This window comes from Ictidomys tridecemlineatus, chromosome 5, assembly GCF_052094955.1.
Source record: "Ictidomys tridecemlineatus isolate mIctTri1 chromosome 5, mIctTri1.hap1, whole genome shotgun sequence".
In the NCBI taxonomy this organism is placed as follows: Eukaryota; Metazoa; Chordata; class Mammalia; order Rodentia; family Sciuridae; genus Ictidomys; species Ictidomys tridecemlineatus.
The window spans coordinates 122,964,505-122,992,201 of record NC_135481.1 but is presented as its reverse complement, the minus strand read 5'-3'; the positions used below and the strand labels follow the sequence as shown (position 1 = coordinate 122,992,201).

General features: G+C 46.7%; 1 protein-coding gene across 5 annotated transcripts in view; it reads right to left on the bottom strand.

The window, feature by feature from the left end:
* The window catches only part of Tdrd9 (tudor domain containing 9), a 96,503-nt gene that overhangs the window by 4,572 nt on the left and 64,234 nt on the right, over positions 1 to 27,697 (bottom strand). For 3 of the 5 annotated variants that reach the window (XM_021732758.3, XM_040275026.2, XM_021732760.3), the window contains 14 exons: positions 27,299 to 27,415; positions 26,219 to 26,326; positions 24,096 to 24,196; positions 21,000 to 21,212; positions 19,039 to 19,150; positions 17,833 to 18,045; positions 17,511 to 17,600; positions 16,759 to 17,019; positions 15,725 to 15,880; positions 15,040 to 15,110; positions 13,498 to 13,607; positions 12,905 to 13,001; positions 5,363 to 5,501; positions 1,431 to 1,549 (listed from right to left, as the gene is read on the bottom strand). In XM_021732758.3, coding sequence (XP_021588433.1) covers positions 1,431 to 1,549; positions 5,363 to 5,501; positions 12,905 to 13,001; positions 13,498 to 13,607; positions 15,040 to 15,110; positions 15,725 to 15,880; positions 16,759 to 17,019; positions 17,511 to 17,600; positions 17,833 to 18,045; positions 19,039 to 19,150; positions 21,000 to 21,212; positions 24,096 to 24,196; positions 26,219 to 26,326; positions 27,299 to 27,415 — 1,907 coding nt within the window. Of the gene's footprint in view, positions 1 to 1,430; positions 1,550 to 5,362; positions 5,502 to 12,904; positions 13,002 to 13,497; positions 13,608 to 13,727; positions 14,914 to 15,039; positions 15,111 to 15,724; positions 15,881 to 16,758; positions 17,020 to 17,510; positions 17,601 to 17,832; positions 18,046 to 19,038; positions 19,151 to 20,999; positions 21,213 to 24,095; positions 24,197 to 26,218; positions 26,327 to 27,298; positions 27,416 to 27,697 lie in introns of those variants that run through there. The other 2 variants (XM_021732759.3, XM_040275028.2) reach the window with 2 other exon arrangements.

Genomic DNA, 27,697 nt, shown 5'->3' with positions numbered 1-27,697 from the left:
TGTTGTGTCCGCCGAGAACTAGAAAATAAATATTAAAAATTCTCTCTCTCTCTCTCTCTCTCTCTCTCTCTCTCTCTCTCTCTCTCTCTCCTCTCTCACTCTCTCTTTAAAAAAAAAAAAGAAAAAAAGAAAAACCCTGGCCAAACACTGAAACAAAGCTTCCTGCACACAGAGAAGGGTCAGGGCAAGATCAGCTGCAAGGGCAGGTGCTTGTTCCCATGGTGGTGGGGGGTGGCCTGCCACCTGTCTTCAGGTCCTAGCACAGAGGCCCTTCTCCCTTCCTGCAGTGTGGGGCTGCCACACACAGTGCAGGCTGTGAGCACTCAGGATCCCTCTGAGAAGGCACGCCAGGCCAGGCCTCTCCCTGGGCAGACTGTGCACAAGACCACTTCCTTGTGCCACGTAGAAGAGTGGACTTCTGAGACAATAAGAGCACTATAGTGTTGAGTTTGCTGATGCTCTGCACAACTCCACAAATTCACTAAAACCACTTGACATTTAAAAACACAAACACAAACCACCCACTGCTGGCCTAACACATCAGGATAGTTACCCTTGTTGGGAAGCCAGGATGACAGTGGTTCTAAGGAGGCCCAGGGACCATCAGGTGACTGGGACCACTGCTCATGACCTAGGGGCTGGCCCCATGGGCTTATGGTCGTGTACTTTATGTACGCTAAACTTCAACACAAACTTCACATAAAAATATGTTTTATAAAACTGAAAGTAACTAAAATTTGCCTTTCCCACAATCTCTAAGTCAGTTTCATATATTCAATATCTTTTTGGAGGTGTTTGTTAAACTAAGGAAAACCCATCCCAAGTGTGTAGGACTGTGTGGTACCAGCTGTACCTGTTCTTATGCAGCTCCAGCTCCCAGCCAGCACAGGACCACGGGGCAGCAGAGATTGGCCCCTGGCCTAGGACATTGACTCCAAGACCAGAGCAGCCCTGGGTGTGGGACACATTCTTTTCTCCCTTTCCAGGTGTGCCTACTATTCCCAGCCTTCTCCAGGCTCCTCAGGCTGACTTCAGCCCCTGGGCTGCACCAATGGCATCCTTACCCTCTTTACTCTGGCTGGGTTTGGCCATGCAGAGTCCAGCAGGAGGAAAAAGAGGCAAGGGAGCTGCAACCAGGAGACCCGCCAGCCTCTGAGGCCCAGGCACACTCTCCAAACTGGTCCTCCTGTGCCCACTGGTGATGGGACACTGCAGCACCACTGTAATGACCCTCTGCCACACCACTTCTGGGCTACCTCTGCCACTGCACCCTCAATGGCATGGGGGCACAATGTTCATGGGCCAATGTCTCCCAGGTGCCTTAGCACTAGTGTCCCACTTCAGGTGGTCAGTGTGGTACGTCTTCTGAACAACTCAAGACATCCACGATCCAGGCGGCTGGGAAAGCCAATCGGGATTGCACAGCTTACCCGAGAAGTTTCTGGCGAGCATTATCCTGTAACTGCACGATTCTTTCTGGCCCAAGATACTTGGATCCATTTGGCCCATCACACACTAGTTTATTGATGGCAGCCCGGAGAATATTGATCTGTAAACAAATGGGGACATAAATACTGACATGGCTCCATGTAGCTGAGTTTCATCTCACATTGAATAATTCATACATAACATTCAGAGTGACACTCTGTGGCTATCATCAGTATGGTTTCTAGGAGGATTATTAAAACGTGAATAACATCGATAATCATTACTATCATTTAAGAAACAGCAGCAGAAGGAAAAAAATGAAGAATCACTAAGAAACATACTTCTTCCACCACAGTCTCACTTTGTGGGGACACAGCTGTAACACAAGTGTGCATCCTCCCTGGCTTTTTAATGATGCTCCTAAGGAAGCCTGAGAGGCCCCCACCCACGGAACCAATGCCCTGCTTCATCACCAGCCTTTGTCACAGTTATTTAGAAAATAAACTTGATTAGTTGTTAGGTTTACCTCAGAGTTGCAAAGGCAAAACAGGCAACAGAACGGGCAGTTCTTGCAACTCCAGCCAGTCCCCCTTACATTTGTCACAGTTGAGAAACCTACTCCAGGCGTTGCTATCAGCTAAACTCCAAGCAGTTTCAATGTTACCATTTTCCCATTCACATCCCACTTCTACTTTGGGACCCGGTTTCCAAGCACCACACTGAACTTGTCATGTCTCCTCTGCGAAGAGGGCTTCTCAGCCTTGTTCTTTAAGACCCCAGCAGTCTGTGGAGTTCTGATGGGGTATTCTGTAGAATGGCGCAGTTTGTTTTCTTGAGACAGGAGAGGTGCCCTCTCATTACATCCTACCATGCGCCTGCAACGATCAGAACCTATCGCTGGGGTGTGGATGCTCAGCTCAAGCACACTCTCCCAGGCTCCTCCGCTCCCTATCCCCTACTATTCCATGGTTCCCCTGCCTCTCCCACACTCAGGGGCAGAGAGCACCTACCTACCTGCACTCTCGGCAAAAGGGAGAGACATCTCTTTCCCATTTGGGTATTCAGTCATTTATTTCTAACCATACAGACACATGGATATTTTACACTCTGGGCTATAATCCAATTTTTGTGGCTCTAATTGTGCTAGCTCTGGCCACTGGGAGCTCCTCTCATTGGCACCCAAGTCCTCTGACTCCTCCCCTCCCTGGGTGCTCAAGCTGCCCTAACTTCCTGGGTCTGTGCAAAGCTCCAGACTCATCCTGTGCACTTCCTGGCCCAGCCCTGGCCCCAGGTGTCCCCCCAGGGAACCCTGGCTCCTCAAGTGAAGGACCTTGATAGACACCAAGACATGGGTGCTGGGCATGTGTGCTGCTTCTGGGTGTCACTGCTTCCTACCCTTCCAAGAGCTGGACATAATCTGTGTGGACAACACCTGTGTCCACAGATTGGAACTGCTTCTTCTTATATCTATCCCTAGGCACTAGCTAACTGTGAGTTCATGCTGCAATCAACTCCATTCCAACACCACAGGGTCACTCTGGCCTTTCTTTCATGCTTATTTGTAACTCTTCTCCCACCAAAGGAGAACCTGGCTCCCGCGTCCACTCCCTCACTGTTCAACACCAGGAGCATGTGAAACAGGGTCAGAATTGTTGCCAACTTCAGGTCCATGTTCACATGAAGCTCTTCTCTGTAATCTTACTGTGCCAGCCAAAACTAGTTTAAGCTCTTTTCCTCCTCACACCTTTGGGTAAACATGTACCACACCAGAACACAGATTTGGGGGGCCTTGACACCCTGCTGGGGTGTCTGTGTGGGTGGTGTGCATCAGCACCCACTCTTTGGGCACAGAAAGTCTGTGGGTCTTGGCAAATGCAGTTGTGTCTGGCACCTCTGCCCACAAAGAAGAGCTAGCTCATCTCTCCCAAGCCCGTGGGTGCTCTCTGCCATCATTCACTTCCTCGCCTCTAGCAACAACCCATCTGCTTTCTGTCCGGAGTGTCATATGAATAGCAGCACACACACACAGCCCAGGGTCCTGGCTTCTTTCACGCAGAAAATGCACTTATGATGCACCCATTCTATTGCATGTATCAGCCCCTCCTATTCCCCGCTGAGTAGTGTCCACTGTATGGCCGCACCAGGTGGCTCACTCATTCCCTGGCTAAAGGACATCTCCATTCTTCCAGTTTTATAATCATGAATAAGTTGTAGCTGATACTCACACAGGTGCTCCCTGAGGGTGCTAAGCCTTTAAATCTCTTAGACAAACACCTGTGTGGTGGGATTTCTGAGTCATATGGCCGATGCATTCTGCAGCCACCCAGTGAACTGAGGATCCTCAAGCAGCTCCACACTGGCCCCACCATGGCCATGCTCCAGGGTGTGATGGTGCCTTGTGAACCTCAGTTTGCACTTTCCTGTGCTGAGCATGTTTGTGTTCAATCTTCATTGTCATCTATATGTTCATCTAGTGGCTTATTTTTTGCTATTGAGCTTTAAGAGTTCCCTGCATATTGTGAATATAGTCCTATATCAGATCTATAATCCACATATATTTTATTCCAATATGCAGCTTTTCTTTCCATCCTCTTAACAGGATTTTTTTCATCTTTTAAAAAAAATTTTATTAGTTATTGATGGACCTTTATTCATTTATTTGTTTATATGAGAATCAAACCCAGTACCTCACACATGCTAGGCAAGCACGCTACCGCTACCACAGAGCTACAACCCCAGCCCCAACAATTTTTTTTTTAAATACTAGAGATTGAACCTAAAGGAGCTCTATTACTGAACTACAACCCAAACCCTTTCTATTTTTGAGACAAGGTCTTGCCAAGTTGCTCAGGCTGGCCTCAAACTTGCAATCCTCCTGCCTCAGCCTCCTGAGTCACTGGGATTATAGGTATGCATTTTTAATTTTTGTAAAGTCCAACTTATCAAGTTATCTTTCACAGATTGTGCTTTTGGTGTTACATCTACAAATTCATGCCAAACCCAAATTCGTACAGATTATACAGATTTCTCCTATTTTTGCTTACAGAATTTTATATTTACAATTAGGTCGATGATATAAGGAGTATTTTCAATCCCTTAAGCCCTTTCATGTGAAATGGTAGTTAATACTTAACAGCTAAACTAACAAGTCAAAACGCCTGGGGCAACCAGGCCCTGTCCTCGGCCTGCTGTCCAGCAACTCCTTACTCCCTCTCCCCTGCTGCAGTGTAAGCCTTGCCTACTTCATGGAGCTTCTGGAGGGAGAAGAGTCTGAGTGCTCTGGAGCAGTGCCCTTCAGACTATCTGTGGTGAAGAGTGGGTTTTTCCCATTTTGAAAAATGCAAAACAACAACAATAACAAAGAATCACTAGAATAATGAAGGATAAAAACAAAAACATACAGAATACAAGCACACATTTTTTCACTGTTAGATTCAAAAGACAAACTGGTTTGTTCACGAGTTTCGTAAAAGTCCTGAGAAGTCTAGCCTGAGCCTGCACCTGCCTGACCCCAGTAGTGCTGATGCAGCGCTGGACTGCTGTTGAGTGTGGTCCCCATGTACCATCCCTGGGCCCAGCAGGGTCAGCCAGGACAGGCAGGGGAGTGGCAGGGATCCTGCTTCCTCATTTCCCTTTGTGAACCAGTGAAGAGGTGATGGGAGAAAGACTCATGGCTCCTACTGCCCTGGCGTTTCATCTGACTGCCCAGAAAAGCTTCCCATGCTAGCAGATTCCAAATGAGAGTACCAGTGATCAGGAAGTGACGTCCCTCAGCAGACACCAGCAGGCCAGTCGAGGAGTGCTCCTTCTGCACCCTCCAGCAGTGCGGAGGGCCTAGGAGCAACAGGCACCTCAGAGACCAGGCATATGTGTCTGTGGGCATAGCACCGCGGCACACACCACAGAAACACTGTAAGGAACACGCCCTGCTCACCTCCACAACGTCCTCCACGTTGAACTGCACATCAAAGGCCAGCTCGATGTCGTGCTCCGGCAGCACAGGGGCCTCTGTGGTGGGGTTCCAGCCCAGGCCACAGAGCACGCCTGTGTAGCACTTCCCCTCCCCATCAACTCTGCAAGAAACATTGAGGAGGAGTCAATTGACTTTTTTGTATTAGAGAATCGACGGATAAAATCAAGCCAAATTCTGCCAGCATTTGTTTAGCAATTCGTCTCATTTGTGCACTTATTCCAATTGTCACATTAGAAATACAGACTAAACATTGTCATAAGATAAAATAAATATTTATGTTAATCACATTAACCTTCTACTACCATCGACAGGATAGTGAATAGCTCATTCATGTGTCATTCATGTGTCATTCCGAACTCTTTCAGTGGGTTATGTTCTTACCAAGGAGATTCTAGAGAAAGGATCATTCACATCTGTGACCATGATGCAAGGCCAGCGCTGTTAAAGCCCAAGAGTCTGTCCTGCCTTCCCACCCTACACAACGAACACACGAACACACGACAGAGGCAGAGGGCTCTGCACCTCAGCTCTGTCCCAAACTCCCCAACCCCACCCACAACGCATCCCAAATCCACCACTCCCATCTCTCATCTTCCCCCCAAATCCACCCAGCTCCCCATTCCTGGCCCACAGCCACGCTGTACCTAGCCACATGCCAGAACATTCAGACCAAGCTCCCCAACTTTACCCTGCTTCTGCCAATCTTTTTCCATGTAGCAAACAGTGGGAGCTTTTCAAACAAATCCAGCAACGTGACTTCCTTGTTTAAGGGCTTCTTAGTGTCCAGCCACCTCTGCACACCACTGGGCACACAAGTCACAGTACAGCCCAGTCTCTGCTCCGTCCTTCCATGGCACCTCCAGCTGCCTCCTCTCTGTCCTCCCTGCAGGCCTCTTTCCATCTAGGAACATGGCCTCCAGCTGCTTCTCCAACACCAGCCCCTCCCCACCAGCCCAGGCACTAGTTTTGTTTTACTGTGCCTCCACCCACAAAAGGCCCAACAAGTAATTACATGACACACACATGCACGTATACATGTTAGCACTGAAGCCTTTAAAAATGCTTTGTTAATTTTCTTAACACTTCACTCAAGACTTTTACCATCATCAGAATGAATTAGTCTTTTTCCAGCTTCACATGGTATAATTGACAAAAATTTCATGTATTTAATTGGGGTGCACAAGATGTCTTGATGTACGTGTGCTTTGTGAAGTGAACCACAATCAAGTCTGTAAACACCCCCGCCACACACACCTTTTCACCTTTCTTGTGTGTGGTGAAAACTCACAGGATCGGCTCACAGCAAACCTCAAATAAACAACACAGTATTATTAACCACTGCCGTGGTGCTGTTGTGCAATAGGTCCCTAGCACTGACTCGACTTGTAACTGCAAGTTCACAGACCAATCGAATTTAATTTTCTAAGCTGGAGCCTCACTGTTGCCCAGGTTGGCCTTGAACTCCTGGACTTAAAGTGATCCTCCTGCTTCAGCCTTCACAGTAGCAGGGACAACAGCTGCATACCACTGCACCCAGCCTAACTGAGTTTTGTTTTACTGTGTGTTTTGTGTTTTTTTGTTTGTTTGTTTGTTTGGGGGTGGTCTTTTTGTACTGGAGGTTGAACCCAGGGGTGCTCTACTCTGAACTATATCCCAGCTTTTTTAAATTTTGAGATAGTCTTAATAAATTGCCCAGGCTAGCCTCAAATTGTAATTCTCCTGCCTCAGCCTCCCAAGTAGTAGGATTATAGACATGTGCCACCATACCTAGTTCCCTCTCCCCTTTTTCTATTGAGTAAAAGTGAAGAAAAAAAATCCTGCTTTTAAATAGACTCAAAGAACAGAGACATGGAATTCAGACTTACAAATTAGTTGCCGAGTATCTACTTTACAAAACAGTCACAAAATGTTTCTCTTTTATTTACTAAACTCCCAGGACTACACTATTAAGATAATTCACACTGCTGTGAGCTCAATTCCTTTAAGACCCTTCTAGAAGACAAGTGAAGGTCATGAGAAGCTATCTCATCACTTCTAGTGGCACAGCACTGCTCCTCGCCCTTGCTCTCTGGCCACGAAACAAGCCGGCTGCTTCAGCGAGGACCATTTGAGGATGTGCCTTGGATGGATCTGCCCAAGGATGTGGTCCATTGCCCATCAGCTCTAAGTCCTAAGTGGATAAGGCAACCTAAGCAGAGTGTTATGGTTTGAACCCAGGTGTCCCTAAAGGCCACATGCTGAAGTGCCTGTGGCACTGCTGGGAGCGGGTGGAACCTTAGGACGCAGGGACTTGTGGGAGCAACTAGGTCACTGGGGACATGTCCTTGATAGGCATGGTAGAACCCTGGGCCCTTTCTCTCTTTCTCTCCCTCAGCATCCTGGTCCCATGAGGTGAGCAGCTGTGCTCCACCACATGCTCTCACTGGGCCCAGCAGCCAGGACGGAGACCTCTGAGACTGAGTTGGAATGCATACTTTCCCCTTATAAGCTGATTGGCCTCAAGTGTTTTGTCACAGTGGTGGAAAGCTGAACGACACACAGTGGGTCCAATTCTCTCTTAAGGACCCTATGCGCTGTGAACTGAAGAAAAAGCCACTGAGATCATGGAAACATGTTTAATTCATCTATAATAACTGCTTTCTACTAAAGCTAAAACCGCAAAATCTCAACAGAAACAAGAGAAGCAGGTGCCATGCAGAGCTCAGCAAGGGCAGAGTCCGAGCAGCCAGCTCCTGTGAAGGAGGAGGAGTGGTAGGCATGAGCTGACTGCTGCATGTTTGGAGAGTGACTTCTCAGACACTCAGGTTGAAGACAAAGCAAGAGAGAGGAGGAATACCCACTGCAAACTAACGGGATTCCCTGCTGGGCTCAAATAAGGACATACACTTCCTCCAAAATTAAATGCTGTTCAATCTGAAATAGCCACATGAAAAAGCCTCATTAACTATTCAGAAACAGGCGTGGATTAACCTGCCACTGCTTCAGCCAGCAGTCTCTGCGAGAAGTGGTAAAGCACCTCCTGACTCTTCTCTCTCCCCTTGAGGCCACAACACTTGGGCTAGCACATGCACAGGAGCAGGGAACAGCTCTCTCAACCCCCACAATAGCCCTGGAGAGCAAAGGAGCTCTTTTCCACAGTGGGAAGGCCTCCAAAGCTAGAGGTGGCCCCACCAGTCTCTCACCAGCAGGACTGACCTGCTCCCAAGGTCCCCAGCCATACCTAAGGGCATCCCTCCCCCAGCTTCATTTGCAACAAGGCACCTTTGCATTATTCTTGAATTTTGTCCAAGTTTTTTTAAGACACAGGTGCAGGTCAAGGCTTTTTAAACTACAAAGCAGCACATGAATGCACTGTAAAAACTTCAAGCAAACAGGAAGGCAGTGTACAGCTGGACAGATGGTCCCTTCCAAGGAGCAACAGCACCCACTCCCACCCATACTCTGTCCTTATGGCAATGGTGGGCTCTATCCAGGACCATTGGGGTCAAGGACACTGCACCTTGCTGCTAGGCGGGTAGTGGCTGTGGCCAACTCACTGTGTGACGCAGCTTCCACCTGGCTCTCAGAACACTTGGCACCAGCCATCATGCTGGGACATCCAAGCTAGCCAAGGAGAACCCCCTGGGGGAGTCCTTGGCAGAGACAGAGGCGCCATCAAGGCATGGGGCAGGGCCAGACCCCTCCCGCCCCTACTGAAAGCCTCCCTACCCAGCCTCCTGCCCTCAGGGCAGAGGCTGCTGTCCATTAGGACTTGTCTCAAGGCCTCATTCATACAGCAAATTATGGTTGCTATACCCCCCTCACTTGGGATAACTTGTTTCCAGCCATAGTTGTTGGAACATCTGGTCAAGGAGTGGAAGTCGAGTTACTCATTTAATGTGTAACTGCTTTAAGGTCAGAATTTTCTGTTGTTGCCGTTTTGAAAAATCTCTTTGCCCTGAAGAACGCATTGCTCTAAGCCTGTACCTACCTAGCACAGTGTCCCCACAGTGCAGACAGGGGGCGCTCACGTGGCTATACAGTCACACCATTTACTCAGGTGTGCCCTTCCCAGAACACTTTCTCACCCAGGAGGACACCACCATTAAGTACAAAGTAGTGACACCACTGAGCTGAAGCTGACACTACAGGCAGTTCCTGCTTTAGGGAACACACTGTAGGAAAAGGGGACTGAGAGAGGAGTGAAGCCCAGGTGGTAGGATGGGGTGGGCAGGGCCAGCTCCCAGAGCAGCTCCCCCAGAGGACCCATGGCAGGGAACTTGGAGGGAGGCAGCCAGGCAGGCCAGGGTGAGAAAGGCCTAGGGCCTCTACTTGGATTTCTTGGCTTGCCAACGGGGCGGGAGGGGGGAATGTATGCCCCCTCCTCCTCAAAAAGAAATAGGTGTACTGGGTAACAACCCAAGCCTGAATGCAAACTAACTAGGAACACTGTCCTGAGAGTAAGTGTTTGGGAAAGGGAGAGTCTCCTCCGGTTTCTAGTCAGGGGAACTATCTAACTACTTTCCTTTGAAGTGTGAAGGTCCCTGTGGAGGCTCTGGCCCAAGGCTAGAGATGTACCCAAGGCCTTATAAAAGGAGCCAGTTCCTCCCCTTACTCTGCTGCTATAAACATGCTTCTCACTTGAAATCCTATCATTTAGACTAGAAAAATTTATGACACTAGATAACCTATAAACATTTGGAAAACTGGTGAGGGGAGCTCACAATCTGGAGTCTGATCTCCTCTGGGCCCACCAGCGTAAAATCAGGTTTGAGTTCTCCCACTCTTCAAGTGCCACCTGCCACTTCTTGCCTGATTTTCACAACAAAGGCAAGAGCTTAATTCTTCATTTATCTTATCCTCCTCCCACTCTTGTACAGGGAGCAGTTCAAGGTGGCAAGATATCAAATCTTGGAGTTGGAATCAGCTATGATAGTTCAGGATGGATGTGGAGGCAGAACAGAATAAACAAGAGACACGAGTCTTGTGCTCTGTTCCCACAAATGGTCCTGGGGCAGTCTATAGAGTAGCAGCCAGATGCCAATCTGAACAGGGGAGAAGACCCCCCTGCAGGTGGAAGAAAGGGATGCAGGTGGCACACAGCATTCTCTAGGAGCTGGGCTCCAGGAGTGCCTTCCCCAGGGAGTGCTGCAATACAACTCATGAAAGTCCAGCAAGGCCAGAGATCCCATCCTGCTGCCTGAAAGACACCCTGGGGTGACAGAAAAGGAAACCACTCTTCTCAAACTTAAGGCCTCCCTCACCTTTCAAAAGTCTCTCAAAAATAGTTGCTATGGACTGAACAAATGGGCACCTCTTCCCTTCCTGATGGCCACTTAGCTGAGCCTTTGGGTTCAAAGACTACAGATGGTCCCTGATGTAGGAGGTTCCACTTGGGATTCCTCAGCTTTCACTGATGCACAAGAAGTATGCATTCAGTAGGAATCTACTGTGATTTTCACCTCTCCTCACACCAGCACAGTGCTACAAAGCCACAGCTGTCAGCCCCACCACCATGAAGGTAACTACTGACACGCTAGCACCCTGTGGCTAAGGTAGGATGTGAGGCAGGCTTGGGGTACTTGATGCACTTTCCACTTACAAAGGGTTTCTCGGGATATAACTGCAGTCACATACCCTGTTCCACTTCTGGCTCATTTCACTTAAATTTAACAAAATGACTATACATCATGATAGTTTACACTTTCTTAAGGTCTGCAATAAAACCACTTGGATCTGGAGATTAGAAAGTAATACACTGCTATTTAAATCCTCAAAAAGCTTTCATTTAAAAGAAAAGAGCTAAAGCAGAAGCATGGTCTAGCTAAAGGGATCTCCACGCATCCACCCCCATACAGGGTGTGTCCCTCAGGTGCCTGCATGGCGCTGTCTTACTAACAATTACCCTCTGGCCTAGGGCCTCACCTATCTCCTCTACAAAACTCTAAAGATGCCTGATTTCAGAGTCATTACTGCAAATAAGGGCAAGCCATACTCCAACTGAAGGGACCCAGTCCTGTTTGGACAAGTCAGAGCACACAGGCAAATCCAACAGTGTAACGTCTGTCTGGTCACTAGACACCCAATCTGTGGTGTATGACGCAATTACCAAAATGGATGTTACAAAGATATAAAATAGGAGAATGCTTTTATATGTGTGAAAAAGTTATGATGAAAATCTAAAATCAAAATACAGTGTTTATAGAATTTGACATCATATGTAAATAGTTAAACATATAAATAAATTTTAAAATGATGGTGTTAATTTTCTCACATTCAGCTTTTTTCTACATAGCATATATTTTAATGCAGAAAATAAGATACACAATTATTTTTACAACTGAAAATAAAATACTATTCTAAGGCTACGATGTTAAGATTCTGAGCAGGTGTCATCACAGAAGGAACCAAGTAAAAGGCAGGGACCCTGTGGCTCCCTTCACCCAACTCAGCCAGCTCAGTCTATCAACTGAGCCCTGTGATCAGCAGAATAGAAGGGACAGAAGGGGAAATACCCACCCATGTCCCCAGAGTGCCCTGAGGCCCCTGCTTCAGTGCCTGTCAGGGCCGATTCCTCTGGCCCACCAGAATATGGGTCCTGGTGCCCAATCTCCTTCCCCAGCCCCTAGCCCCACCCACACCTGTTAGTACTTCACCATCAGTGAAGGCTCTGCAGCTCCTTGTGTTCAAGCTCTCCACATTAAAGTCTGAGAGAGAAATCCTGGTTTGATCTTGGCACAGAAGGAGCTACAGTTTGCCAGACGGTCTATCTCCTGGCCTTGACTTACTCATGGAAAAGGTAGCTAATGAAGTTCCCCAGAATCCACAGCCTGGACAGCAGGATGTGGCCAACATGCTGCTATGGGAGGACCCTAGCCCCCCGAGTGCCTGTGATATGGTGTGCAACTTACCAAGCCCTCTGGGCTTCCCTCTGAAGTAAGTCCAGCACATGTACAGGTATCCCCCACTTTCAGAGCTCCTCCACTCTCAGCCCTGTCAGCACCCAAGCTGAAAGCATCCAATGTCAAAGGCCCGAGCAACCTGAACTACAGAGCTCAGCTCAGCAACAGCAGGACAGTGGGGTTCTTTGGAGCTGCCTAGCATTGCCAGAGGACCAGGCTGCATGTCACTAGCTCAGGGACACACCAAAGTTCAAGATGTGCAGTGTGAACGAGCACCCCTCACACCACTATGAAGTCAAAAGCCAGAAGCGAAAGCCAGGGGAGGTGGCACAGACCAGTAGTCCCAGCTAGTCAGGAAGGCTGAGGTGGGAGGACAGTGAGCTGGAGACCGCCTGAACCTTATCTCAAAGGGGTGGGGAGGGGAGATAAGAAGTGGGGTTCACATCAGTGACAATCAGGTTGAGCACACTGAAGAATAGAGAAGGCTAAGCACAGTGGGGCTGCCTCCCACCTCTTTGGTGGATGCTTTCTTTCAAAGGAGCAAGGAGAGCTCCCACTTTCCCCTGCAGATTCCCACTCTGCAGAAACCGGTATAGGGACACAACAGAGGCCCACACCCTACCTTAACTCCATCACAGGTGCGAACAGCATGCTGAGGAGTGCTGGGAGGCCAGGGATGGGAGGCATCAGAGAGGTCTCTCTCAGCAGCATGGTAGATCCTGTTGCACATTGGGATGAAAGTCAGCGTCAGACCCACTATCTGCTACTCAGGGTACTGTTCCTACCTTGCTGGTCCTACTGTTCACAGTGCCTCTCTTCTGCAAAGAGGTCCCCACAGAGCCCCCTAGGGAAGCACTGCCTACTTCCAGTCCCCAAAGACACCTCATGAGGACATGTAGGTGTTCAACTCATTCGGTTGTTCTTTTCTTCTCTCTCCTCCTCATTATATGATCAGGTTTTCCAGGGCTAAGAATTGGATTTATTTTCCTTTGTAGCCAAGCATGGAGGAATGAGGGAATGATGAAAGTATAGGTTAGTTCCCACATTCCCTGTACAAAGAGTGATAGTGCTCCATTTCTTAAATGTGCATCAGTCAATGTACCCAGAAAACAGTCTAAAACTGTAACACATAAGGAGCAATTGTTCCTAGCAACCAAAGTCAAGGAAAGGAGAAGAGAGGAGGACCACAGATGAACTGGTAAGCCCTTTGCTTACCAGTTGCATTGACTGAGAGTGAGGCTGCAACTAGCATCCTCTGGTGCAGGTCTGCAGGGGCGTCACTGATGATCACAGAGTTGATGCTCTCCTTCTCAATCCAGACACACCTGGAAGGAACATGGGCTCTGGACCAAGCAAGGGAGCATGCCCAGCCTACAGGAGTGCACTTCAAACAGATGGTCCAGCACTCAAGTGTGACAATCCACGGGTGCGTCATGCAGGGCTTCCCAGGCTCCTGGCCTGCTTGTCTGGACCCATTCTCCCACTAAGCCTTACCTTCTTCCCACCCCCGACGTGGTCCAGACCTCTCCTTGGCATTAATTACCATATGCATGTCCAAACGTGCTCCTACATCCAGAGTCTGTCCTGCACTCCAGCCCACATGGCTGTCACCTGTATTCTAGCAGAGGGGACACAATGTGGTCCACCCCATTCCTCCTGTCGCTTCTCCAGAAGCCAGTCGCACTCCACAGGGAATCCTGCATTCCTCCTCATCCTTCGTCATTGGCCCTAATCAAGCTCCATCCTGCTGCTCCCATTCCTGAAGAAGGTGTTTATTCAGCTGCCCTGGCCTTGGTTACACCAGTGACCGGCATCAGAGGTCTGCTCCTGCCTGAGGACTCTTCTACTTGGAAATGCAGTGGGCTCTTCACATGGGACTACTCAAAACTTCAGTGCACACACAGATCTCCTGGAGAGCCTGTGACAATGCACTTTTCCTCTCAAATCGGGATGGGCCTGAGCATCCTTATATCCATTAGCTCCCCAGGGATTCCCAGATACTGGTACTGGATGAACTTGCAAAGGCTTGAACTCACCCAATGTGATCATTTTAGAATGCACATTGTAAGGCTTCCCATCTGTGTTTGGAGATGAAATCTAAACATGGCTTATGAAGCTTGCACTCCTCTGCCACAAGGTCTGTAGTCCCTGCCACCCCCACCCCCAGTCACCAATTCTCCATTATACTAAACTATTCACAAGTACAACCCCTCAGATTTAGGCCTATGTGCTTATTACTAGAACTATCCCTAACCTTCTCCTTCCTACCCCAAATACCTGTTCCTCTGCAGTCTTCTGGTGTCAGATTTCTCTGGAAGAACTCCATGGCCTTCAAAGCATGGCCTGGCCCTAGCCACTCTGATGATGTACTATGGCCCCTATCAAGACCTATTCACCCTATGTTGTCAATGTCAGCCCCCCACCCCCACTGAACATAATAATCCTGGCAAAGATGACAAATGTATCCTGTTCATCACAGTCCCCTAATTCTTACTCTGTTTCTGGCACAGAGTGGCACTCACAGACCTGCTGAGTAACGATTAAAACGAGAACAGAAGAAATGAAGTCTGGTGAAAGACACTCAAAAGTGTGATCAGAGAATGGCTTTCATAGAACACCTCTGAGATGGAGCTAGGAAGGAAAAGAGGACAAGGTAAAAATATTCTAACAGTTTAGATATGAGGAAGACTAGTTCCTGATGAGGGCTATAAATAGAGGAACCGAGAAAAATTTATGGGAAAATTAATTCAATCATACCTGAACTTGGATATTCTGGTCAAACTATGACACTTCAGTTCGTAAGGGTTGAAAGGTCCATGGAGCACCGCCTGCACACACGAAACAGTGTGACCAGTAGCAAAAAAAAAAAAAAAAATGTCCCAACCTCAGCCCATACTTTAAAAGAAGCTCAATCCAACCATCCTCATGTTTCAGTAAGGAAAACTGTGCCTTGAAGGAACACAACCAAGCCCATGTGTGGTGTGTGAAACACTCCAAATATATCGGCAAAAGTTCTTCTTTTAATGGCAGCAGACCAGTGAGTAGGTTGAGTAGGCAGACCTGAGGTCATGCAGGGCAAAGGCCAGGGTAATAGAAGTGGAGAACCTGAACAAGGAGGGGACCTTCCAGCCAGCCCTCTTCTGCAAATGGAATGGGCAGCACCAGCTCTAGTCCAAGCAGATGGGCTCATGAGCTTCAGGAAACCTAGCCTGGCAGCTCACTCAGAAGCCAGCACCACATGCCTCGGCCCAGTGGGAACCAGCAGCACTGCTTCAGAGGGGGAGGTCAGCACAACAGAAGCCAGGTGGAGCACTCTCTGCACCTGCCCAGACTACATGGGGAAACCAAGGTAGAAAGCTACCGGGGCTGCTGCTGCAGCCTCAGCCTGCAGTGTGGAGTGGCACAGTGTCCAGATCATCTTTTACTAGCTCCTAAACATCACCTTGCAGTTTGGGGCACCCAGTCTGTTGGAAGAAAAGCTCTCCAGCAAAATCCGGATCAGGTGCTTCTCGTCGTCCTTCCCAGGAGAGGGAACAGACGCATCCACCACATTTTCTGCTGATTTGGAAAAGAGACCCTTGAGAACTTCATGGCTTTGCTGAACAAAACAAAAGAAAAAGTTTCTTTTAATAAAAGCAAAAAAATCATACTAAAAGCACCCTATTACAACTTAACCAAAACATTTCATGGATGTAAGATCTGTACTATCATTAAGATACAGGGAATGTTCATCAAATTCATTTTCAAATTTAAACAAATAAGAAAGCTTTTACAAAAATTAGCCATCACAGAATACTTTTTAAAAAACAATTTAAAAATTTGTTTTTAAAAAAACAAATTTTTGATGAAAAATTTCAGTTTTACATGATGAATATTAACACTGTTTCTGTTTTTCACATATTAAATAATGAATTTCAGTGAATTCCACCTTTATGTATGTATATCTATAAAGTACCAATCAACAATAAATAAATGAGTGAAAGAGAAAAAACAGAAAATTTAACTGGATCTTTAGTTAATATTTTGCTGGATTGTTTGTTCTTTCCAAATTCCCAGCATCCTTCATCCCCAGTAGAATTATAGAAGTTCAACGCAAGATCTCAACATCAGACTCAAAAGTGACCTCTTCATGACTGATTTTTGAAAAAAAATAGTTGGAAGAAATTTTAAAATGCTTGAAATATTTAAAATAAATATTTTGTTAACTACTTCCATTATGGAAAATAATTCTTGAAATTTATTTTTAAAAATCTAGAACATTTTCCAATCTAATTTTCAATTTCAAAAGTAATAGCTTGAGTAGGAAACCAAGAAAAATAATACCCAGCCACCATAACTTAGTCTCAAAGGAATCAAAAGATATTTTAATCACCACCACGGAAAAAGAGCAACTCCTCCCACCCCTAGCCCCCTCTGGGGACCTCAGAAGGGAAGAAAGGGCCCCTCCTTCTCTCTTCTACAGCAAGAGGACTGTACCTTTGACTCATAGGACTCCTCTGCGAGTTCCGCATGACCCTCTCTGATGAGGACATCTCTGATGTTGACGACATCCTGCGCCCCTGAGTAGCGGTACACGTCCACATGCAGGACGCTGTGCACAACTGAGAAGACCTTCACCAAGAGGGCTCGGCCACTCACAAGGGAGGCAAAGCGCCCACTGGCTCCACTGCTCCAGTGCTCGCCACAAACAAGAGACTTTGCGGAGGGTCGCATTTTGCAAATCTTAAATTCCAAAGCCTACAGGACACAGATGCACACTGAGACAGATTCATCAATGAGCGAACACTCACCCAGATATGTGACCCTTGTTTCTGGACCTCATTAAGGTGTGTGCCAGGCTTTCCCAGCTGAAAAAAACTCGGCTCTGCTTTCACCACCAGCAGAAGTGTGGAGTGATTGAGACTGCACTCACACAGATGGCCCCCTTACACTCTGCCTGGTGCCAACAGAAGCCTTAGCATACACCACTCAATTACAACAACATGTTTCTTTGCTCAGCTTGAGATCCTCCATATATATTAACTCACTCCAAAAACAATAATGGCAAAAACACCTATGGTGTTGGACCTTTTGTGAGTAGAAATCAGGTTTGGCTAGTATGACACAAGTTTCTTCCCCACTCTGGGCTGTGGCTACCCTATGGTAAGCTGAAGGGCAGGGGCCCCATGACCTCCAGCAAGAGCCCTCTAGCATTCAGTATTCATGCCTCAGAATCTTCTCTACCTTACCTGGAATGGAAGCTCAAGAAACTGACAGGGAATCTCCATTAGAAGATCTAGGTCTACATGAGACCTATTGCCATAGTCTACAAAGAACACCTACAAGATAAAGAAAGCAAATGCTCAGACACAGTGTCCACAACATCATCTGACTTGATGCTAGCAGCACAGTGGTCTTCTCTAATTCTCTAATCACAGAATACCCAGAGCAATCTGTTCTGGTTGTAATGATTTCCCATGTAATTTCCACCTGTAATTACCAGATAAGCTTACAAAGTAGTTTATAGACTATCTCTTTTCCCTTTGAGTGATTTGTTATGAAAAAACGTACCTCAGCAGAATTTCCAGAAACATAAAGGATTTGAGCTCTAAAGTAGTTTTCCTTATCAAAATCTGCAAAGGGTGCGAGACAGACCAAGTCCGGGTGCGGGTGAGCGGGCAGGGGTGCCAACTCTAGCTGGTTCATCTCAGCAGTCAGCTTTCTCAGAAGCTCTGCACTCTTTTCATCAGTCCTGTACCCCCAGAAGTGGCCCACTTCCACCACCTGGAAAGCAGGGAGGGCAGAGGTGAAGCCTGGAAAGTGCAGCAGGTACCTCCCAGCACTCCTGGGTTCATGTGCTCTCCATGGGTTTATAAGGAAATAAGAAGGGTTCTGGCTATCTGCAGTGAAGAAATGTGTGTGACACAGCTGCTCTTGGAGGCACAAGACTTTCCAGCATGCCCAACTACTCAGGGCTCTGGGAGGCCACACAAGAGGAGTATCCCTTTGTCTCCAGGTCATCCAGAGGAGAAGCCACACACAGGCCTTGGATGCCCCCAGGCTCACCTGGCAGGTGCACAGCCCACCAGCTGAGTAGCAGCAGGTGGACCTCTGTCAAAGGGCACGGCTACACAATGTCCACCACTGCTGCCACAAACCATGAGGGCCCATGACCACTAGTGTTCCAGTCTGGCTGGAATCCAGACTTCCATGTGGAATTTCCCAGCGAGGAGTGGCTGTAGACTGGCCAGGAAGCATGCAAGTATTTTAACTGAAATTTTATTTTTCATTTATTATTTATTTCTGTACTGGGGATTGAAACCAGGGGCTCTCTGCCACTGAGCTACCTCCCCAGTCCTTTTAGACATAGTCTTACTAAGTTGCAGGCCTTGAACTTGCCTTCCTCCTGACTCAGCTTCCCGAGTCCCTGGAATTACAAGCACGTGTCGCCATGCCTGACTGGAATTTTTTTTTAAAGAGGCAAAATATACCCAAATAATACTGTTGCCAACCTATTTTGTGAATATAAACTGAATTATACAAGCATATATCATCATGCCAATTAATATTTTAATGTGTCTTTTTAAATGTCTGTTTATATTTGCTTCACTTTCCATCTTAGCCACATTCCAATTTAATAAGAAGAGTAATTCAAGCTTGGCCACAGTCACTAGATGATGAAGGTGTACAGTCAAGTGTGAACTTACTTCCTGTACACACATGGTATCTGTGGGTTCTAAGGAGAGAAGCTCTCATGACTCATCACACTGTGCTTACCTCTGTGACATCAATAGTCAGAAGGAGATCTGCCACTGTCTGGGACCTGTCCAGGGTGCTGAAGGAGACTTGCATGGGGTCCACTGTCTGCTTCTGGAAGTCCACATTCACCCTACACAACACATGTGTTGTGAAAATACATAAAAATCAAGTGTCCCTCAAAATGTTTTCACTTCACCTATTCCTATATTTTACAAGAAAAGAACATTTTAAAAAAATATCTAAGCCAGCACTATAGTTTTGATCTTGGGGCGGGGAGTACTAGAGATAGAGCCCAGGGGTGCTCTACCACTGAGCTACATCCCTAGTCGCTTTTTTTGTTTGTTTTTTTTGAGACAAGATATCACTAAGTTGCCCAGGCTGGCCTTGAACTTGCATTCCTCCTGCCTCAGCCTCCTGAGTCCCTGGGTTACAGGCCTTTGCCACCACACCTGGCTTATAGTTTGGATCTTGAATGTCCCTCAAAGGTCCATGTACTGTAAGGCTTGGTCCCTCCTGTGGCAGGTGGTGGAACCCCTAGGAGGTGGGGCATAGTTGGAGGAAGTTATGTCCCTAAGGGAGGGCATGCCCTTGAAGGAGAGCACTGAGCACAGCTCCTCTCTGTTGCTGGAAACCATGAGGTGAACGGTCTCCTCCACCACGTGCTCCTGCCATGGTGTACTATGCCTCCAGATCCAAGCAACTGTGGGCTAAAACCATGAGCCAAAATAAACCTTTCTTTTGGAAGCTAATTACCTTAGGCCTTTGTCAGAGGGATGGAAAGCTAACACAGCCAGAGACCCTGAGTTTGATCTCATCATAGAAGTCAATTTCTGGTGGCTTCCTGAATAACCCTGGAAGGGGTGCATGCCATAATAATTATGTACCACCCTGGGAATATATTCTAAAAGCCAAGACTCTTACAGAATATCTATTTTCAAGGGTATAAATTCTAAATCTAAGTAGGACCTGCTATGGTTCCTACCTTGTGACTTCAGTAGTGGCTTTGACTTTAAGAAGCTAAGAATCCATGCGTGGTTCAATGCTGAGTTAGAGCACACACACACACAACTGTCCAAGAAGCCCAAGACAAGTCACTCATCATTTAGGGCACTAGGACAGCAAGTGCCAAAGATCTGGGACATGAAAGACAAATTCAATAAACCCAAGATTTTCCTTTTCTAATACCTGGTATTCTAAAATGAAGGGAAGAATTATAAGACAGATCTGATCCCACTCTTTTTCCTTTACTGGTGTTCAGGTACTAGTGGACTCTGATAGAGCAGGGTGGTATTCTCTAAGCAGAGGATGGAACCCACCATGTCTCCATGTGTTCAGCAGCCAACACACCAGGCACTGGACGAAACCAGCCGAACATACACCCCTTCTTTCACCAGCACTCAGATCATTAATGAGCTCCACCAGTTAGGAAGGTCACAGTGAGAAATGGTGGGACTTCCTGCCCAAGTGGCAGGGAGGAACCATTGCAAACACTAGAGGCCGTTTTAAGAAGGTCCATAAGCCTTACTCTGAGCCAATGGATATAAAGCAATCCCGGCCCACACCACATGGCTGGAGGGAAGGACACCACTGGCAGCTGGCACTTCAAGCAACAAGTGCTCCCAACTGCACCTCCACTATGTCCCATCCTCTCTCCACTAAAACAAAGAAAATTCCACTTGGCTTAAAAGAGAACTATCACAAGGAAATACACATGCCTAAAGAGGAAGAAAGGGAATTAACATTAGGTTCAATCTGTACTACTTAAACTTAAAGCCTAATACAATGGGTGTCATACCTTTTAAACAGAAAAAAACATGAGGTATAGAGAGGTTAAGTAATGCGCCCAAGCACACACAAAGAAGTGATGCAACTAGCATTCAAACCAAACCTGCAGCATAAGCTACAGCACACACCAGGCTGCACAGCCCTAGGAAAACATTATCTGGCACCTGAGTCCAGGCAAAGTCTTTGAGAAATACCTGGTGTTCCTGAGCTTCGACACCGTCCCTCCTTGCACCTTCCCTTCGATCTCCTCAGCAGCATGTACACTGAGCTCCAGCGACACTTTCAGCTGGGACATCTTAACTGCCATATACACTGCAGGAAGGGTTTTAAATCTCTCTGTCGGATTCCTCGAGAACTCCACAAAGGCTCTGCTCCCCAAATATAAAGCAAGTACATTCATCAGGCATCTGGTAAAAATAATCACATACAATTTATCTAGAAATTATGTAAAAATTCTCACTGCACAACTCTCCTCTCAACACCAGTGACTCTTCATTCTAATTAATCAATAAGAAGTACTAGATGCAGAGTGGAGTGACACACACCCGTGATCCCAGTGGCTCTGGAGGCTGAGGTAGCCTCAGTAAAAGCAAGGTACTAAGAAACTCAGTAGGACCCTGCCTCTAAATAAAATACAAAATAGGGCTGAGGATGTGGCTCAGTGGTTGAGGGCCCTTGAGTTGAATCCCCATTACCCACCCCAAAAAAAGAACTAGATTGATTTAAAGAAAATTTATAAAAATTACAATGATAAGTCATTACACTGAAACCAGGTGTTATCCTTATATAATATAACACAAGACCATTTCACCCAAGAAATCTTTTTAAAAATAATTTTTAGCTACCAGTAGACCTTTATTTTATTTATTTATTTGCAGTACTGAGAACTGAACCCAGTGTCTCACACATGCTAGGCAAGCACTCTACCACTAAGCCACAACCCTAGCCCCAAGAAATCTTAATTTTCAAAATAACAAAAATAACAGGTTTGATTTTTTTTAACTATTACACATAAAAACACAGATTCAGAAAATAGCACAGGTGCACAGCTCAGAGAACTTAATCTCCCTTCAAAAACTACTAAGTTTATTACCCAGTGATGGTGATTGAACATCCTACCCCCATGGCCCCTCATGTATTTTGGGACCGCAGTCCATCCCCTTCCTTGGAGGGACGAGAACCAAGCATGAAGCAAGGGGACCTGCCAGCCATCCATGCTGCAAGTTCACACTGTGCTATGAATGCCATAAATGTAAAAATTCTCACTGTACATCTCTCCTCACAACACCAGTGACTCTTCATTCTAATTAATCAATAAGAAGTACTAGATGCCGGGTGCAGTAACACACACCTGTAATCCCAGTGGCTCTGGGATGTGTTCACATGGCTATGCAAAGAGACTTACAACCCCTTCTGCCATACCATCAGTGAGTGGTGGGCTGTCATAGACCTATGTCCTCCCTGCTGCTGAGGAAGGACACTGAGCCAACCAGAGCATCGGTGGGTATGTGACTGAGATGGCTAACCTGCAGCAGCCTGTCACTGTATGCCCTGCTTCCCTGAAGCTGATGCCATCCCTAGCCCCCTCCTCTGCTTACACCAGCATGCCCTCCTCTCTCTCAGCCCTCCTTAGTAGCCCCTGGGACTCCCGTCACTACTACACATGCACTGTCTGCCTACCTACTGCTCAATGAAGCATAATTGTCTGTATCACCTTTCTTTAGCAGGCTCCTAAGTACCTCTTTAAAAATGATTTCTTTTAAGCTCTAGACAACATTTCCAAGCCTCTAACCTTCCAGGAGCACATCCATCCTGTCATTTCCACAAGCCTGCATGCTCCCCACCTCCTACTGCCCCAGCCCACCCCATCCCTGAGCTCAGGGCTGCATCAAGGGCCCTCAACATCCAAGCCCAAACCTGAGCCTCCTCAGCTCCTCTCTCCTTTGTCCTCCACAATCAACCAACTGTCAAGTCCAAGAGCTACACCTACCACCCCCTCTTCATTTCAAACACACTGGGTGGACCCTGTCAGTGCCTCTGCTATGGCTCCTTCAGTCTCCAGACTGCTTCCTCTCATGTCTTCATCTGCCTCCATGTAGTCTAAGTAAGGCTCCAAAGAATAGCTCAGAACAGGACATGCAGGGTCTCCAAGTGCCCATCTCTTCATGTTCACACTTGTCAGTCTGTGACAAAAGACCAGCCTGACCCGAACCCCAAGCCCATCTGATGCCACTTGACACAAAGCCAGTTCCTGCCAAGACAGTTGTCACGCAGATCTCATCAGTCCTGTGCTCTCCGTAGCCACTTGGCCCTAACTCGTTCCTGTTCTACCACCTTCTCCATCTGCTTGAAGTCTTGTCTCAAACTCTCCAACACCCACCCAGATGGTCACTGCCCCCACTCTGGGCCTATACACAAGGTTTCCAATCTGGGCCTCTCCCATGATGATTCTTCAGAAACCCTAAGTTCAATTCATTAAACCTGTAAGACTGTTAAGTACACTTAAAAAGGTCTGCTTGTTAGGATTATGACTTTGCCTCAGAAAGTATTCACAGGCCTACAAAGAAAATGTATATGTTAATCACCAAAAATGGAACTTAAAATGTTGGAAAGAATAATCTAAATTAAAAATGGATTTGCTACGTTCAACCCAATTAGCAGGATGTTAGTCAAAGATAAAGTGTTCTTATTAACTAGATTTGTCAAATTAAATAAAAATTTTAAAACACTGAAACACTAAAAGAACTTTTCTGAGTTCAAAATTTTAGTGAATTTAAGAACTCTAAGTAGTCTTTTTGCATGTACGAATTTCCTATTAAAAATAAAAACTCCCAGTGATACTCCATCAACTATTCATTTCTGACTGCTGACAAAATAGGGCCAAATAATCTGAGCTTCTGCAAGGACTACAGATCAAAATCATTCAGGAAAGATATTTTTAATTAATTAAGAGCAAATAAATTCTGTTCAGGGTGTCCTCGTGGTTATAAAATAACAAATTCATGACATTTCATGAAAATCTGGGGATGAGGCACTCGAGTGAGGGCACCTGCAGAGAAGCCCACTGTGCCACAAACTCATCTATGCTACCAGATTCCAGTGCTCCCTTTAAGAGGCCACTCAGGTAAGAGAAATGATGTACCCTACTGACAAGCTAGAGCAAAGCTGCATTCCAAGAGCCACCTGCAGCAGCCCCACAAAGACCCACGTCCATGTGTAACTGGAGTCTGAACACTTAGAATGTCATGCCTCCCTCACAAGTGCAATTGATTACAAAAACATCTACTTACTTTGCACCATCAAATACGATGGATTTGACTTGACCACACTGTCTAAACAGAGACTGCAGTTGTTTATAGTAAAGGAATCCATAGGGAGGAATGTGCTTCAACTGTAAGACACAACACCACAGCAGTGGTTAGAGCTGTCACCGAGGGCTGATGGAGCAGTCACCGAGTCTGTCAGCTTCAGGCTGCTGCTTATCTCTTAGCTCACAGACACAGGTCACCACCTTCACCCATAGTGGGTATGCTACGGGTAAAGGAAGCCAAATGATATTTAATAGCCTAATATGATTTTTAATCTATAACTAAGTTTAAATAACAAAATATGTTAAAGGCTCATTCTTCATTATAAAAATAGGTCAATCTGGGGCTGGGGTTGTGGCTCAGCATTGGAACATTTGCCTAGCGTGTGTGAGACCCTATGTTGGATACTTGGTACCACATAAAAATAAATAAAACAAAGGTACTTGTGTCCAACTACAACTAAAAAGTAAATATTTTTTTAAAAGGTCAATCTAATATAGGAAAATTCATATTGGTTGACTTCTGTTTTATTTTGCCTTAAAATAATCAAGCTAAACACATCTTTTTAAAAACATTGTATTTCTACATAAGGAAAAATGGAACCTAACAAAAGAAAAATGTACTAATAATGAGAGAAAAATGTACTAATAATGCTCATCACAGCAGCCAGAGGTGAGCTCTCAAGGAAACTCAGCTGCTGCAGGGCTCTGCCACACTTCATGCCCTCTGTGCACACCAGGGCCAGTCATGTTCCTAGCTCTGGCTCTACATGGGCCCTTGCTCAGAAGCCAAACCCTGATCTCAGGCCCACACCAGCTGCAGGAGGGCAGCAGGCAAGGGAGGGCATGGCTTAGCCACGTTGTCCCATCTCATCCTTTCCTGAAGCTTATGTCTCCTTAACCAAGTTATAGAATGGCCACTTCATGAAATTAGGACAAATCCTTAACTCAAAATTGTCACTGTGAGGCTCAGGGAAGAATGAATAAAAAGTATTTAGTTCAAGGCTTCTTACAGAAGAACTAAGACAAGCCAGGCACGATGCAGCTTCTATGATGCACAGTTAGTTCTGGCCACCAGAGTGCATGAGGAGTAAGGCAGCCTGGTGACAGAAGGAGGCATTTAAGGCAGGGTCCTGTCCCTAGGGCCCTTCCAGAGTGCAGACCCAAAGGAAGGACACCACAAAGGGGACAAGGGGAGAGAGGAAGCCAAAAGAAGATCTCAGTCATCCCTGATGAACAACAAAATCACTGGTCCTCACCCAGGGCCCCACAGTGCTCAGCTATAGCTCTTCACAGACTGGAATTTCTAATGCTCTGGTAGAGTGGCCCTTCTCTTGTGAACCTTCATTTCCTCAGCAGTAGCACAAGTGCCATAGCAATACCCAGAACCAACACAGGGAGTGACCATGTGTGCATTTGCTCTTCACCAAGTGCTTCCCACCCTGTGCCCAACTCCAGCTCACACCAAGCAAGGAGCTCAATGAAGTCCAGTTCTCCAGTGCCTCCCTCCAGCTGTGCATCACCCTGCTGCTGGGGTGCAAACAATCCACAGTATTGACCCAATGGTCAGTGCCTGTGGCTGATCACTAGATTCACCTACAGTACATGTTATTTAAATCCTGATTTCTAGGCCATACCTTCTAGCTCAGACTTTGAGAGGCCCTCTAATCTGAATTTTAAAATAAGTAAGTGTACACTCCCTAAGACTTTCTGTTGGGCATCCAAGTCAGGGGATCACAGTACTAAGCTGCTAATCAACATTTAATTTTGTATAATATTTAAGTTGCTAATTAACAAAATGTTCTTAAATTTAAGGAAAAGTGCCTCAAATCCTTCTAAACAGCTAATGATCAAATCACCATTTGCCATGAACACATAATTTCTTCAGGCTTTTTTGCAAGCCCAGATCTGCTAAAAAGGACCAGAAGTCTCTGAAAGGCCAATCAAGGCTAACATTCACTCTAGGGAAGATCCACACAGAAGCCTCAAGACAGAAACAATTGGAAAGGCTCGTGTTCTGCACTGTCCACAACCAAAAGGCAATTCCAGCTGGAAACCAGTGACTCAGTCTACACCCAGGGACAGCCTCTCGTCCTCTGTACCCACCACGATGGTCGTCTTTGGGTCTTTGCCAGCCAGTTCTCTCACTGCCATCTCTTCATCTGGTTGTCCAAAAGTAAAGTAATTTGGATAAAAAGCACCTGCCAATACAACCTGAAAAAGAAGCTCATTTTCATGAAGAAACTGCACACTTCATCAGTTATTCTCACCAGTTTTCTAATCTCACCCCAGCATTTCTGGGCCACCCAATATGCAAAAGATAGGTGTCATCTGCATAAAAACAGGACCTCTCCCCCACCAGGTAGAAGTCACACACTGGTTATTTCCCCACAACAGACGCACTCTACTCACCCTTTCTTCAAAGGAGCTGAGGCACTGCTGGGAAAGGCAGGGAGCTGAGCACAGTCACCACACATAGCCCAGCCCCACACTGACTTCCACTCTCCCAGGTGTGCAAATAAATGAGACTCCCAGCCTCCCATCTGGACACCTGACTGAGGGCAGCAGGTTGGCATCTAATACTCACCTCTCAAAGGCACTCTGCAAAGCATCATTTTGGTAAGGACACACCCATAGAAGACTCTCCTGCCTCTTGGTAACTTTACATCCAGAAAAACATCCCCATTCCCACAAAGACAGCTGTCCAAGGCTGCATGATTAGCCAGTGCCCCTCTCAAAAACCACAGCAGAAGCACCCTCCACCTGCCAGGACCCACTTCCCTACCTTCCCTATAAGGACGGTTCCAGCTCACAGCTAGTCATCTGAACCCACAGCCCCAAGAGTTAAAATGTCCCTGCAGGGTAAGAGGACAGCTCCCTGTGCCAATGATATCACAGACACTCTCACTTTCTGAAGCCACAACAGACTCAGTGACAGCTGAGTACTCCACACAAACATGCCCTGGAAGATGCAGGTCTGGGTTGTCAATTCAGTGCCAGGAAGTGGGAAATAAGGAAAAGTGAGAATGGCTCCCAGTCTCCATTCATCTAGGCATGTACAGGTGGCCCTGAGATCTCTGAAGCTCAGCTAGGGCAGAAGTGCTGACAGCTGGAGATGGGAGCTTCTCAGCCAAACCCAAGCAAGCAGAAAGAGTCGGGAAAGACTCCCAGGAAGCCCCAGCGCACCTGTAGGATGAAGCGCTGCTTATGTGGATACTCTTGGTCTAAGACGGGCCGCCGAGGATCCACATACATATTGAACTGGGAGATTCTGTTTTTCAGTTCTTCATACAATTCAGCCACCTGAGAAAACACATTGAAATCTGGTGTCTCCCATGCATATGCTCCTCAGAGCAAGAACAGCAGGGAGTAAGTGCACAACAGAATGCACCAGCACCCACAGGGTGAGGCACTGCAGCTGCGCAAGGCATCCTATAAGCCCGAGATGCGCCACACTACATTAGTAGGAAACAGGAAACGGCCTGTACCTCTACCTCAGCTAGTGCACACCAACAGTAGACCCAAACCAGCCTCACCTGGGAGTGTCCAGTATGCAGGTGACCACAACTACACACCTGAAATCCT